Source organism: Ostrea edulis, chromosome 7, assembly GCF_947568905.1.
Source record: "Ostrea edulis chromosome 7, xbOstEdul1.1, whole genome shotgun sequence".
Classification (NCBI taxonomy): Eukaryota; Metazoa; Mollusca; class Bivalvia; order Ostreida; family Ostreidae; genus Ostrea; species Ostrea edulis.
In genome coordinates this window covers 71,407,440-71,422,728 of record NC_079170.1, presented here as the reverse complement: position 1 = coordinate 71,422,728, position 15,289 = coordinate 71,407,440, and the positions used below count along the sequence as shown (strand labels likewise).

Sequence of the window (15,289 nt, the reverse complement as noted above, 5' to 3'; positions counted from 1 at the left end):
TTGATCCCTTATTATGGCCCCATCCGACCCCCGGGGGCCATGATGTAGCTTTCATATAAATTTCAGCTTTTCTGGCTCAGTGGTTCTTGAGAAGAAGAGTTTTAAAGATTTTTCCTATGTATTTGTATGTAAATCTTTGATCCCCTATTGTGGCCCCATCCAACCCCCGAGGGCCATGATATTAACAATTTAGAAGCTGCACTACCTAATAAAGTTTATCTATAAATTTCATCTTTTCTGGCCCAATAGTTCTTGAGAAGATTTTTAATGGCCTTACTCTATTTTTACCTTTTCTTGATTATCTCCCCTTGGAAGGTAACCTGGCCCTTTATTTTTACAATTTGGAATTCCCTTTTCCTAAGGATATTTTGTGCCAACTTTGGTTGAAATTGGCCCATTGGTTTTTGAGAAGAAGTCAAAAATGTTAAAAGTTTACAGACGGTCGGACGGACAGACGGACTGACGGACGGACGCCGGAATACGGGTGATCAAAATAGCTCACTTAAGCTTTTAGCTCAGGTGAGTTGAAAATGAACATGAATACAATTTTGAGCTGAAAATTTTCAATTTTCAATTTTTTTCTTCCATTTTTTTATGTTTAGAATGCGTAACTATGGTATTTCTAGTTTTCAGTAATTTGAATGTGAGTTGTCGACGTTAATGTGAGATAAATCGCCGTAAATCGAAGGTTTTTATAAGGGGTGGATCTGTAGCTCTCTGATTTGTCCCAATATTTATCAGAAAGTTACAGTTCTTCAGCTAGTGCCTTGGGGGAGTAAGCATCCCCCTGTCGACCAGTCACACCAACCATAAACCCTACAGTGTATATCTTGATCAGGTAAACAGGTCAGACAGCATTTGACTCAACTCAATAATAGGTTGTATTAGCAAACTGGACCGTTATCACAAACATAGAATTTACGAAATACTGACTTTAAACGAGACTGTTGAAACCCCTGTATCATCAACTTGACTGTAAGTAGACTGCCTCGATTTGGTACATTTTCATTGACCCCCACCCTTTCCATATGACCTTGAAAACTGTATCAAGGGTAACCCTATCCTGGACCCAGTTGCACGAAAGTTTTCTTGTGGTGGTAGGATGGGGGCTGGTTTCCCTTATTCCAGCAATCTCTCCATTGGATGAACTACTTTGACATCATTTGATAAAATGTAATCATTAACTGATTAAACTGTATCCATTGTAAATAAACCGTCACATGTTTTCTTCACTAAAACCCTAGTTATATAGAAATTGTCTAGTACCAATAACAGATATAGTATTTTCTACACTAAAATTCTAGTTTTATAGAAATTGTCTAGTACTAACAATGGTTGTGGTATTTTCTACGCTGAAATTCTAGTTATAAAGAAATTGTCTAGTATCAATAACGGATGTGGTATTTTTTTTTTCCACTAACATTTTAAATATCAAGAAATTATCTAGTACCAATAACGGATATGGTATTTTCTACACTAAAATTCTAAAATTCTAGCTATAAAGAAATTGTAATAAAAATTGAAAGTATAACTGACACTATCAACACATAAAAACGGAAAGGAGGGGGGTCATGCAAATCAAGGTCAGTGGTGTAGCATCCCTCCCCCTCCTCAATCTATATACTCAAATTATCATTTAATAAAACTAGCCCGAATGTAAAATATACCCATAAATATGTAATTAGTACAACCCCCAGGGGTGGGTGCAAGACTTCAGTATAGGAGGGGAGAGAGACTAATCCTCAGGGGCCTAGTGGTTATCAAAAGCCCTGCTTGGGGACCAAGGGGTAAAACCGCCGCGATTTTTTTTTCATCTGTACTTTAATTTTGGTACACATACAATGTTGTAATCTTCATCTGAGCTGTATTTTTGGTATATTTTTGTTCAGGGCCCTCTACACATTAACAAAGAAATGGTGATACTACATTCTATAAAAGAGTACATATTGAATAACCAACTTTAGTTTCATCATAGGGTACATGTTCTCTATAATCTAATTTCTAGACACACCGACTGTGACAGTATGAATCTAAAAATGCACACCAACATTAGTCAACCATAGTTGATACATGTATATACATTTAAGCCTGTGAAAATGCATATTAGTCTACATGGGACTTTAGAATAAAGGAGTGAACTAAACATCGGAGGTCTCAACCTTACGTACGGGATATATTGTTTGAAATTTCAAGGTACATGTAATCTGTGTGTGTCTCTTAACGTTTTAAGCACATGGATTTCTTATCGCTGAAAACTTTAGGGGAAACCTTCAACTAAAATTCTAGGATTCAGTTTGTTTACTTGAATGTATTTACTAGTACCACTGGTATGTAGACAAAAAGACAAATTGTCAATAAGTCTGTTTAATCTTAGCTTACATGGGGGTGTTATGTGAAGAGGTACCTTGACTTTATGTATTGCGCCCCCACCCCCCCCCCCACCCCCCGAACAGGCATGCAATCTGACTGGGACTCATTTTCTGGAGGGAGACACTATACTAAGCTGGTATTTACCTGAAATTAAAATTCAATTAGTACGAAATTTAGAAGGGAAAGATGTAACACTCTTGTAATGTATTTAATCAGTCCAATTATAATTTATTTCAACTGTCCGATATACCAAAAAAAAAATACAATCTCCAAGGACCCATGCCATTCAAACCTGATGCCGAGAGTTTAGCAATGGAATTGTCACTACTTGTTTTAACGACTTAAGTTGGCTCACTAGACCCAGAAATAGTTTCTCAAATCAATACAAATTGATCTAATTATAAACAAGATGTGTTTGTGAAACACAAATACCCCCGATAATGGCCAATTCCAAAGATGGCCAATGTCACAGGGGCAAATATTTTGGTACCAGTAGAAAGATCTTGTCAAAAGAAATGCTCATGTACAATATGAAAGCTCTAATATTTACCATTCAGAAGTTATGACAAATGTAAAAAAAAAAAATAAAAGTAGGTCAAATGTCAAGGTCAAAAGGTTCAACACCAACGGAAAAATCTTGTAACAAGGAATACTCATGTGAAATATCAAAGCTCTATCTCTTACTGTTGAAAAGTTATTAGCAAGGTTAAAGTTTTCAAAAAGTAGGTCTAATTCCAAGGTCAAGATCACAGGGTAAAAATGTTGGTACCCACGGAAAGGTCTTGACACAAGGAATACTCATGTAAAATATCAAAGCTCTATCACTTACTGTTCAAAAGTTATTAGCAATGTTAAAGTTTTAAAAAGTAGGTCAAACTCCAAGGTCAACGTCACGGGGTAAAAAATGTTGGTACCCACGGAAAGGTCTTGTCACAAGGAATACTCATGTGAAATATCAAAGCTCTATCACGTACTGTTCAAAAGTTCTTAGGAAGTTAAAGTTTCAGACAGTGACAGAATGAGAGACAGGACAAAAACAATATGCCCCCCGATCTTCGATCTCGGGGGCATAAAAATATGATAATATACAAGTATATATGCCAACAAGGCAAAATATATACAAATCTAATTAAAAACATGATTTTAAAAACAAATTCTTTCAACTACTGAGCTTCGATGATAGACAAACAAATCGATCGATACAAATAATTTCACAAAACATAATTGCCATCTTGTGATGTGATGTCATATAGAGTATAAGCTTTAGTGTAGTGAGCGACCTTAAATCTCACGCGGACGGGATTCGAACCCTGACCTCTTGCATGCAGGGCAATTGCTCTACCTCCAGAACACCACGGCGGTCCACTTAATTATAATCAATGACTAAGACAATAAACTGTCGCAGTGAACATTTACTATTAATCACAGATGTTATTCAGCATACCGGTATTTTCAGAAAGGTTCCAATATTTACAGAATATATGCATGTGAAACACTATATTACTGTACACAAACAAATGGAAACTTAAGGAGAGAGATGCACGGGCGTACAATCTAGTAAATTATATTATGTACAAAGATACTGGTAACCTACTGGGTTTTATACTCACCACATCTACTGACAAAGGAACACATATCTCTTAATTTCTATCAGGGACAAAACAGGGTGTCTTCTGACATGTTTCTTTATCTCTTGTACTTAGTAACAACATATATCTACAATTCTATGTGGGATTATACAGAGTGTCTTCTGACATGTTTCTTTATCTCACACATCACTCTCTTGTACTCAGTAACAACATATCTTTATAATTCTATTAGGGACTATACAGAGTGTCGTCTGACATGTTTCTTTATCTCTTGTACTAAATAACAACATCTCTCTACAATTCTATCAGGGACTATACAGAGTGTCTTCTGACATGTTTCTTTATCTCCTGTACTCAATAACAACATTTCTCTACAATTTTATCAGGGACTATACAGAGTGTCTTCTGACATGTTTCTTTATCTCTTGCACTTAGTAACAACATCTCTCTACAATTCTATCAGGGACTATACAGAGTATCTTCTGACACGTTTCTTTATCTCACACATCACTTTCTTGCACTCTGAAACTTTGTACTCTCTGTCAAACCATTTTTCACTATTACTATACTTACACACCAGTCGCCTCGTCCTCTCTAGAACAGACACACCCTCCCAGTCTAACACAGAGTCATACTCTCTATACCTCGCCCTGTCTAATACATAATCATACTCACAAATGCCCTCCCAGTCGAACACAGTGTTATACTCTCTATACCTCACCCTGATATTGACGTCCGCCTCCGCCCCCAGTAGGATCCCCACCTTCTCCATTATTTGACTAACATTAATACCATTCTCATCAATCAGTGTATACAATAGAGGTGTCACACCAGGCTTGTAATCATTGAACATATCATATAACTGTATTGACTGATTGACATCCAGACCCACACACAACAGACGCCTCAGTACATCACAGTCTCTCTCACTGATTGTCTCCCACATATCTCCCCATCTATCCATACACCACACTGATCTGTCTGTCACCACCACATCATCCCCACTGTCTGTTTTAACTCCAGCATGTCTGATGTCCACCAGACAGTTAAATAGGTGTACATTTCCGTTACATTGACCTGGAGTGATTTTATTTTGTTCCTGTATGAGATATTTCATTATATCTGTTTTGTTCAGTATTGATGCTTTATATACTGCTGACACATCGATATCAACAACCTGAGTTACCCAGTCAGCTCCATGTTCCACTAGACATTTCACCGTTGATAACGGGAACTTTCTTACTGCAGATATCAGTGGTGTATTCCCCTTAATATCCTGTAGATTGACATCACTCCTCGCCTTCACCAGCTCCTTCACTATACTCACATGTCCTCTATAACATGCAGCTATCAGTGGTATATTCCCCCATCTATCCTGTAGATTGACATCAGCCCCCGCCTTCACTAGCTCCTCCCCTATACTCACATGTCCTCCCTCATATGCAGTTATCAGTGGTGTATCCCCCCCGTCTATCCTTAGCCCCCGCCTTCACCAGCTCCTCTATTATACTCGCATGTCCTCTACAACATGCAGCTCTCAGTGGTGTATTCTTCCATGTATCCTGTAAATTGACATCAGCCCCCGCCTTCACCAGCTCATTCACTATACTCACATGTCCTCCCAAACATGCAACTAGCAGTGGTGTATTCCCCCATATATCCTGCAGATTGACATCAGCCCCCACCTTCACCAGCTCCTTCACTATACTCACATGTCCCTTCTCACATGCAGCTATCAGTGCTGTATTCCTGCAATTACCCTGTATATTGATATCAGCCCCCGCCTTCACCAGCTCCTCCACTATACTTACATGTCCTCCCTCACATGCAGATATCAGTGGTGTATTCCCCTCAATATCCTGTAGATTGATATCAGCCCCCGCCTTCACCAGCTCCTCCACTATACTTACATGTCCTCCCTCACATGCAGATATCAGTGGTGTATTCCCCTCAATATCCTGTAGATTGATATCAGCCCCCGCCTTCACCAGCTCCTCCACTATACTTACATGTCCTCCCTCACATGCAGATATCAGTGCTGTATTGCCTTTAATATCCTGTATACTTACATCAGCCCCCGCCTTCATTAGCTCCTCCACTATACTTACATGTCCTCCCTCACATGCAGATAGCAGTGCTGTATTCCCCTTAATATCCTGTATATTGACATCAGCCCCCGCCTTCACCAGCTCCTCCACTATACTTACATGTCCTCCTTCACATGCAACTAGCAGTAGTGTATTCCCTCCCCTATCCTGTATATTGACATCAGCCCCCGCCTTCACTAGCTCCTCGACTATACTCACATGTCCTTCGTTACATGCAACTATCAGTGGTGTATTCCCTCCCCTATTCTGTATATTGATATCAGCACCGGCCTTCACCAGCTCCTCCACTAAACTCACATGTCCACTCTTACATGCAGCTATCAGTGGTGTAATCCCGATATCATCCTGTAGATTGACATCAGCCCCCGCCTTCACCAGCTCCTCCACTATACTTACATGTCCTCCTTCACATGCAACTAGCAGTGGTGTATTCCCTCCCCTATCCTGTATATTGACATCAGCCCCCGCCTTCACTAGCTCCTCGACTATACTCACATGTCCTTCGTTACATGCAGCTATCAGTGGTGTATTCCCTCCCCTATCCTGTAGATTGACATCAGCCCCCGTCTTCACCAGCTCTTCCACTATACTTACATGTCCTCCCTCACATGCAGATATCAGTGCTGTATTCCCCTGTATACTGTTATCTTGTAGATTGACATCAACCCCTGCCTTCACCAGCTCCTCCACTATACTTACATGTCCTCCCTCACATGCAGATATCAGTGCTGTATTCCCCTTAATATCCTGTAGATTGATATCAGCCCCCGCCTTCACCAGCTCTTCCACTATACTCAAATGTCCTTCGTTACATGCAGCTATCAGTGGTGTATTCCCTCCCCTATCCTGTAGATTGACATCAGCCTCCGCCTTCACCAGCTCCTCCACTATACTTACATGTCCTCCCTTACATGAAGCTTCCAGTGGTGTATTCCCTCCCCTATCCTGTAGATTGATATCAGCCCCTGCCTTCACCAGCTCCTCCACTATACTCGCATGTCCTCCATTACATGCAGCTATCAGTGGTGTATTCCCGTCATCATCCTGTAGATTGACATTAGCCCCTGCCTTCACCAGCTCCTCCACTATACTTACATGTCCTCCCTCACATGCAACTATCAGTGGTGTATTCCTCCATGTATCCTGTAGATTGACATTAGCCCCTGCCTTCACCAGTTCCTCCACTATATTCACATGTCCTCCATCACATGCAGCTATCAGTGGTGTATTCCTGCAATGACCCTGTATATTGATATCAGCCCCCGCCTTCACCAGCTCCTCCACTATACTTACATGTCCTTCTTTACATGCAGCTATCAGTGGTGTATTGCTGTACTTACCTAGTAGATTGACATCAGCCCCCGCCTTCACCAGCTCCTCCACTATACTCACATGTCCTCCCTTACATGCAGATATCAGTGCTGTATTCCCCTTGATATCCTGTAGATTGACACCAGCCCCTTCCTTCACCAGCTCCTTCACTATACTCACATGTCCTCTATAACATGCAGTAGTAAGAGGTGTATCACGATTCCAATAAATACCTCTACAGATCCCACCTATCCCATTGATTGCTTTTTTACAGAGAGGAAGCAGAACTCTGACTGTCTGTACATCACCACTATAACAACTCAATAAGAGTAATCTACATTGTTCTACAAGCCTATTGATTTCATTTCCCTTTGCATTACATGTATATATCCCAGATGTAGATTGTTCTACAGGCCTATTGTTCTGATTATTACATGTCTCTATTCCAGATCTCTCCATCTCAGATCGAGATTCCTGTGGAGAATTTCCTGTTATCCCAAATAATTCACTTACTTCATTGTGTTGTTCAGCCTGTTGTACTATGTACTCTATTATCTGATAGTGTCCATAGTAAATCACCCAGCTGACCACTCTCACATTGTATTCTCTATTTGTTTCTCCCTTTCGTTTATTCCTTCCTATCAGCACCTCCTGTCTCTGCCACTCACTCCTCTCACCCTCATCTTCCACACGCTCTCGTTTACTCGCTATCTTATCTACCTCTCCCTGACTGGACAGAAACAAGTCTTTTAATTCTGCGTATGACTTTGTCTCTAACACACCAATAAAAACCTGACACACTTGGGGATGTTTTAAAACCTGATTCCTGAAAACATCATACAGCTCCATGTTCTGTATGTCTCTGTACAATCTCTCTGCTAACAGTGGGTACTGATCCTCACATAACCTTATACACAGATCAGACGATTCCTCTCCCTCACTGTTTTTATCATCACTCTCCTTCTCTTTACCTTCACTACTCTCACGCCCCTCAATAGGTTGAGAATCACCCTGTTTCTCTTTCACTTTGTTAACATTTCCTGGTTCACTTGTCTGTGTTTTGACATTATTAGCAATATAACTACTACTCATACACTGCAACATTTGGTCAGGAAACTGTTTACCATATTGATAAGCACATATTTCAAACATGGAGTCATGTATAAATGTGTACTGTGCACCACACTGTTTTGTGTAGGTCCCTTTCATTGCTGACAAAGCATCCATAAACTTGAAAGTATCAGTGTTGAGCTCTAATCTGCAGTTTTCCAAAGTTTTCTTTTTCTTATCAATAAGCTTTTTATGTTCAAAATTATCTTTGGAGAGACTGTTTTCATTTAGCATACACAAAACAAGTGTTACATAATTCAGTTTGTTATGCCTCTGCATATTATCAAGTTCATCAATGATACATTGGACTGGATTCAGGAAAAACTTTGAACCAAGAGCTTGGAATTTTGGTTCCTTTGAAAACAATTTACAGAGAAGAGGAAACATGCGAGATGTTGATGTCAGCAATGCAGGTGATATTAGACTAACATTCAAACCATACTTCTGGAGAAGCTGTTTTATGTCATGATTGTCTAATGCATGATCAGAACTGTGTAACTTAATCACAGTCTCTTCCTTTGTAAGGAATGGTTTGTAAGGTAGTGTCTCATTGAACACAGCCTCTCTACATGTCATCAAAGTTCTAGACTTAGCCATGCAAGGCTGTGTTATTTTCTGTTCATAATCAGTCAACACATCTAATTTACTTTTCTGGAGGCCAAAAACACCCACCACATCATCAATAACAAAAACCTGTGGATTCTTTGTGTCACAGTATTGCTTTATCTCTCTGATTTCATCAACTGGTACAACTTCGTAACCTTCCTCCCGGAGCTTGAGGGCGATGTGGTGAGCCGTGGCAGACTTCCCGGACCCAGGCACACCAACAAACGTCACGCAAGGTTGGTTCCTCACTTTCTCCACCATTGACGGAAAGCTGTGGGTTTCATAGTAAAGCTTGTCTTCCTCTCTCCATTTCTCAACGTCAATATCATATTGCTCTGAAATTACATGTGAAGAAGCAGTTAACTATGGAAAGCCAACAGGGTCAATATTCTATCCCTGTAACTGTGTATTTGTAACTACACAATGCACCATTCGTTCAATGTAAATGCAGAAATGTTAAACATAAATGTGAAAATGTTAAATGTAAATGTCGAAATGTTAAATATCGATGTAAAGATATTAAATATCAATGTAAAAATGTTAAATGTAGCGAGACAACTGCAGTAATTATTGTCAATGTAATGTAAATCCAGTGGGTTTGAATAACTACAAATGGTGTTACTAAATGCATCATCTGTAGAATGTTTGAACAAAAATTGTGACTAATGTCAACGTGTAATTTGGTTTTTCATAAATATAAAGAAGTAGGTACAGTTTCTAAAGTCATTTGGCCCAAAATATCGATGACTTCCCTTGGAGCTCAAACCCTGACATTGAAATAAGGAATGGATTAGCAAACCCAAAATCCGCTCAGTTTGATCAGCAAAATGATTTGTATCATATGACGAGAGCTAGAAGTTGGTATAAAATTGCAGAAATACCATTTTCAATGAAAATATCCATAAATTCAGGTGGTTTTCCTTTCTGAAACATTCAGCGCATGCCTCGAGCAAATTCATATTCAAGTATGTTTTTCATCTTAAAATAATACACAATATATATATATATATATATATATATATATATATATATATATATAATTTTCATTTTGCTCGACAAATGCACACAACTTTTCCTGAGCAATAATATGTATGACATTTGACAGTATTCAGGCTTATTTTGAAAAAAAGGCGGAAAATGTCATATTCATGATGTCATAATGTCATCCAATTAGGAATACCATAATGATTTTGTTGACATAGTATACCTGGCATATATTTTACTTTCTTAAAACGCTGATTAAGGTTAATTCCAGACACATTTTATAGAGAAAATTTTTTGGGCCTTTTCATGTACACAATCGTACCTTGTTCTTTAAAACATGTTTTGGGGTATGGGTAAATCTGTCATTTGTTCTGAAAAGCTTACAATGGAATAGTTTGCAATCATTGGTGATTTTAATTTTTACATCCTGTCACCCCCCCCCCTTCCCCCATTTGAAAAATGATGGCAAGTGTCTGTTATATACATTAAATCCATAATAAATATTGTGAGTTAAATAATTATTGTATTCTAATATGGGTCACATAATCACATCAATCTTTGAAAATTCTATAGAGTGTGTGCCCCCCCCCCCCCCCCTCATGCCAAGATTTAGGATTTGGTTTCGCAAAAGTAACAAGAGGTCCATGAACCACATCGCTCACCTGAGTAACCTTGGCCCATATTTCAAGACTTTCCACATATATATGTAAACCTTAGTTTTTTTACAAACCTGAATCTGCACTATATCAGAAACCTTTAATGTAAATATCAGCTTTTCGGGCCCAATAGTTCTTGAGAAAAAGATTTTTAAAAAATTTCCCTATATATTTCTATGTAAAACTTCCATCCCCTATTCTGACCCCAACCTATCCCCGGGGCCATATTTTGAACAAACTTGAATCTGCATTATGTCAGGAAGCGTTCATATGAATCTCAGCTCTTCTACCTCATTGGTATTTGAGAAGAAGATTTTTAAAGATTTTTCCTATATATTTCTCTGTAAAACTTTGATTCCCTATTGTGGCCTCAACCTAACCTTGGGGGACATGATTTGAACAAACATAAATCAGCACTGTGTCAGAGAGCTTTCATATAAATCTCACCTCTTCTGACTCATTGGTTCTTGAAAAGAAGATTTTTAAAGATTTTCCCTATATTTGTATGTAAAACTTTGATTCCCTATTGTGGCTCCATCCTAACCCCGGGGACCATGATTTGAACAAACTCGAATCTGTACTATGTTAAAAAGCTTTCATGTAAATCTCAGCTCTTCTCGCTCAGGGTTTTTTTGAGAAGATTTTTAAAGATTTTCCCTATATTTGTATGTAAAACTTTGAACCCCCCTTGCGGCCCCATCCTACCTCCAGGTGGGGGGGGGGCATGATTTGGAAAATTTTCAGGATGTATTTTATGTACGCATTTTAACATTCTACAGATATAGAACCAATGCATTGTGTAACAACATTTACAGTCGTTCCAACCCACTGATCTGACATTGCACTAATAATAGCAATTGTCAAGTTAACATTATTTTCTACATTTACATTCTCACAACGAACAAATGCTGTAATTGTGTACTTATGAACACATAGTTACAGGGATGGAATCGTGATTTTGTTGGCCTCCCATAGCTGAATACCAATGACAACATAGTCGAACATTACATGTGCTGGAATGAAATATAGCAATATTACAATAGTACCTTGTTGTGATTATTTAGTGCTTTATATATTAATTAATTGATTTCCACATGTATCGTTTAGATCCTAGGGGTAAACGTAAGGTTGGGTGTTATAATTGTTTGTTTGTGCTTTATATTAAATATTCTATACAATTGCATCGAGAGATCCACTCTCCTTATAAAATATCTTAAACACTGAATGACACAGCGACTGTGTGGGATTGCATCAGTGTGTATAAGTAGCGCTTTAGGAGCATAACAAAGCTTCCTTTTTTAGGGAAGTCGTTGTGGCCGAGTGGACTTACGCACTGGTTTGTCAATCTTGCTAGGCGGTGGGTGCCGTACGTCGCTGATTCGACCCCGGGCTGGGGCGAAAATTTTCAGTACCTAGTTGTGATTATTTAGTGCTTTATATATATATATATATATATATTATATATATATGGATACAAGGTCAAATACAAAAAAACTCTGTTTACAATCCCCCCCCCTATTCTAAATTACTTTGACTTTCATAACCGATCGCGTACATGTACCCATTTATCAGTTTCCGTGATTCTATGTTTCTTACATGTCTACCCTAGACATGACCAGTACGGGAATATCTGATGTTGATTCAATTTCCTAGGCTGCTTATTCTTTGTTTTTGTTTGGAGTTGGTTCACTTTGCTTACTCATTCAAACTTGTTATTTACATTATTTTTTGCTCTTAAATGTTTGTTCATTTCTTATTTCTTTTTCAAAGTGTTCATTCATTTACTTAGTTTTTTTTTGCTGATATTTATTTCTTAATTTTATCTGTTATAAATTGTTTATTCTTAATACATAGTTAAAATAGAATCTCTGGGTACGAGCTAGCTTTACTATTTGTCAACACAATATGGTTAACTCGTTCCACTTGAGATTATAATTATTCAGGATCAGCTCTTTGGACGAATAATGCATGTCCTAATTCGATCCACTTATAATATTGATTGGCAAGCCTAAAACCCCCAAAACATCTAGTCTGAGTTGTAAATATGTTAAATTTGTAGATTAGTTTTTATGTAGTGCTAGATGTATTTATATGTAGTTTTTGTTATTATTCTCAGTTAATATTGGCCACATTATGTAATTCTCTTCGTTTGTCCTGAAGAAGGGACGTGTTGTCCCGAAAATTTGGAAATCTGGTTGTTCGTGTCGTTGGTAAATTTAGTGCTTTGTATATGCAAGGTGAAGATAACGAACAGTGATCAATCTCATAACTCCTATAAGCAACACAAAATAGATAGTTGGGCAAACACGGACCCCTGGACACACACCAGAGGTGGGATCAGGTGCCTAGGAGGAGTAAGCATCCCCTCGTTGTGTGTATATATATATATATATATATATATATATATATCAGCATGTCAGGCATTGATCCCCTATTGTGGCCCCACCCTACCCCTGGGGGCCATGATCTGAGCCAATTTTAATCTACTTCTAATCAGGATGAAAGTTTCCAGGTAAATATCCACTCTTCTGGCCCATTGGTTCTTGAGAAGGCTTTTTTAAAAGATTATCTTTATATATTTGCACGAATAACTTCGATCCCCTATTTCAGATTTTCTGGCCCAGTGGTTCTTGAGAAGATTTTAAAATGACCCCACTCTAATTTTGCATTTTTGTGATCATTTCCCCTTTGAAGGGAGCATGGCCCTTCATTTGAGCAAACTTGAATTACCATTACCTAGAGATGCTTTGTGCAAAGTTTGGTTGAAATTGGTCGAGTGGTTCTGGAGAAAAAGATGAAAAGTGCAAAGCTTAATTACGACGCCGACAAAGGACAGATTTTGATCAGAAAAGCTCACTTGAGCCTCCAGCAAAGGTGAGCTAAAAACACTATTACAGAACTAATATTCATTCTAAAACACTGTAAATAATGTCATAGTTTCTAAACATTTTTGTCTTTAATCATGAAATTAACATTGAATCAATTATTCTAAGGTTTCTTTTGAAGGACCAAAATGTTGATGTAAATAAATACAGAAAAAGCGTCATGGCCTTACTCTGTAACTCATTAACATACAATGACATTCCAACATAATTCATTCAATAATGAGTGGTTATTCTGTAGTGACATACCTCTCACATTTTGGGGAATGGATGACTTTATCAGTTTCTCCAGTTTATCTAGAACACAAACAAAGAAAATAAAATGAAATTATATTATTCACAATATATCTAATCAAACACATTCATGTCCTCTTATTTATGAAAAGGTGAATGTAACAAATAGCGGTGGCCAAGAGGTTAGAGCGTTCGCCCCGCATGCGGAAGACCAGGGTCCGAATCCTGGCTGCGACAAACCTAAGTCGTTAAAACAGGCTAAGTAGTGACAGTTCCATCGCCAAATGCTCGGCATCAAGTGGGAATATCACAGCTCCTCGGAGATGACCTTAAAAATTGATGTCACGTGTCACAGTAGGTGTGGCACGCTAAAGAACCCTCACTGTTCAATGGCCTTAAGCGCTGAGCATAGGCCTAAATTTGAAGCCCTTGGTCGGTCTTGGTGACGTCTCCATCTGAGTGAAAAATTCTCGAGTGAGAGGTTAAGCAAGATACAATCAATCTACAGAAATAAGAAATTTGCATGTAAACTTTAAGCTGGTGTAGATGCCACTCCACTAGTTCTTATCAACTTTGTAGAGGCAAACTAAAAGTGTACAAATTATGATTATGAATATCTGCAAGCAGTACAAAAAGGAGTCCAAAAACTGATAAATCGGACTATTTTTTAAGTCAAAGGGTAATAACCCTTTAAATCACAAAATCCATACTTGATGTGCAACATGCTACATTTAATTGATAAAGCAATATACTAAATGTCAAATGAAAATCTGCAGGCACAAAGAATAAGAGATCCATGGGCTATATTGCTAACCTGAGTCACCTTGGCCTATATGTAAATATAGTTTCCCTATATATTCATATGTAAAACTTTTATCCCTTCTGTAGCCCCAACCTACCCCCATATGCCATGATTTTTACAAACTTAATTGACTCTGCGCTATGTCAAAAGGCTTTCATGTAAATGTTAACTTCTTTGGTCCCATGATTCATGAGAAGATGATCTTTAAAAATTTTCTCTATGCATTTGTATGTAAAATTTGATTACCTATGGTTGCCCCAACCTACCCCCGGAGGCCATGATTTTAACAAAAATGAATATGCACTATGTCAGAAAGCTTTCATGTAAACTTGTACTTTCCTAGCCCAGTGGTTCTTGAAAAGATTTTCAAAGTTTTTACCTACACAGTGTTTATCTGCATGTAAAATTTTGATCCCCTGTTGTGGCCTCATCCTACCCCCGGGGGTCATGATTTTTCACCAACTTGAATCTGCACTAGGTCAGGAAGTTTTCATGTAAATTTCAGCTCTTGTGGCTCAGTGGTTCTTAAAAAGATTCTTAAATGACCTCCACCCTATCATGGTCCTTCATTTGAGGAAACTTGAAACCTTTCACCCAATGACGCCTTTGGCCAAGTTTGCTTGAAATTGGCCCAGCG

At 38.3% G+C, this 15,289-nt stretch overlaps 1 protein-coding gene across 1 annotated transcript in view; it reads right to left on the bottom strand.

Moving 5' to 3' along the window:
- Nucleotides 1–3,764: 3,764 nt before the first annotated feature.
- LOC125654906 (ankyrin-2-like) overlaps nt 3,765–15,289 on the bottom strand; it is a 30,178-nt gene continuing 18,653 nt past the window's right edge. Inside the window, exons 3-4 of the mRNA XM_048885013.2 lie at nt 13,866–13,913; nt 3,765–9,429 (exon numbers count right to left, since the gene is read on the bottom strand). Of these exons, the coding sequence (XP_048740970.2) occupies nt 5,396–9,429; nt 13,866–13,913 (4,082 nt within the window). The 3' untranslated portion in view covers nt 3,765–5,395. The remainder of the gene's footprint in view (nt 9,430–13,865; nt 13,914–15,289) is intronic.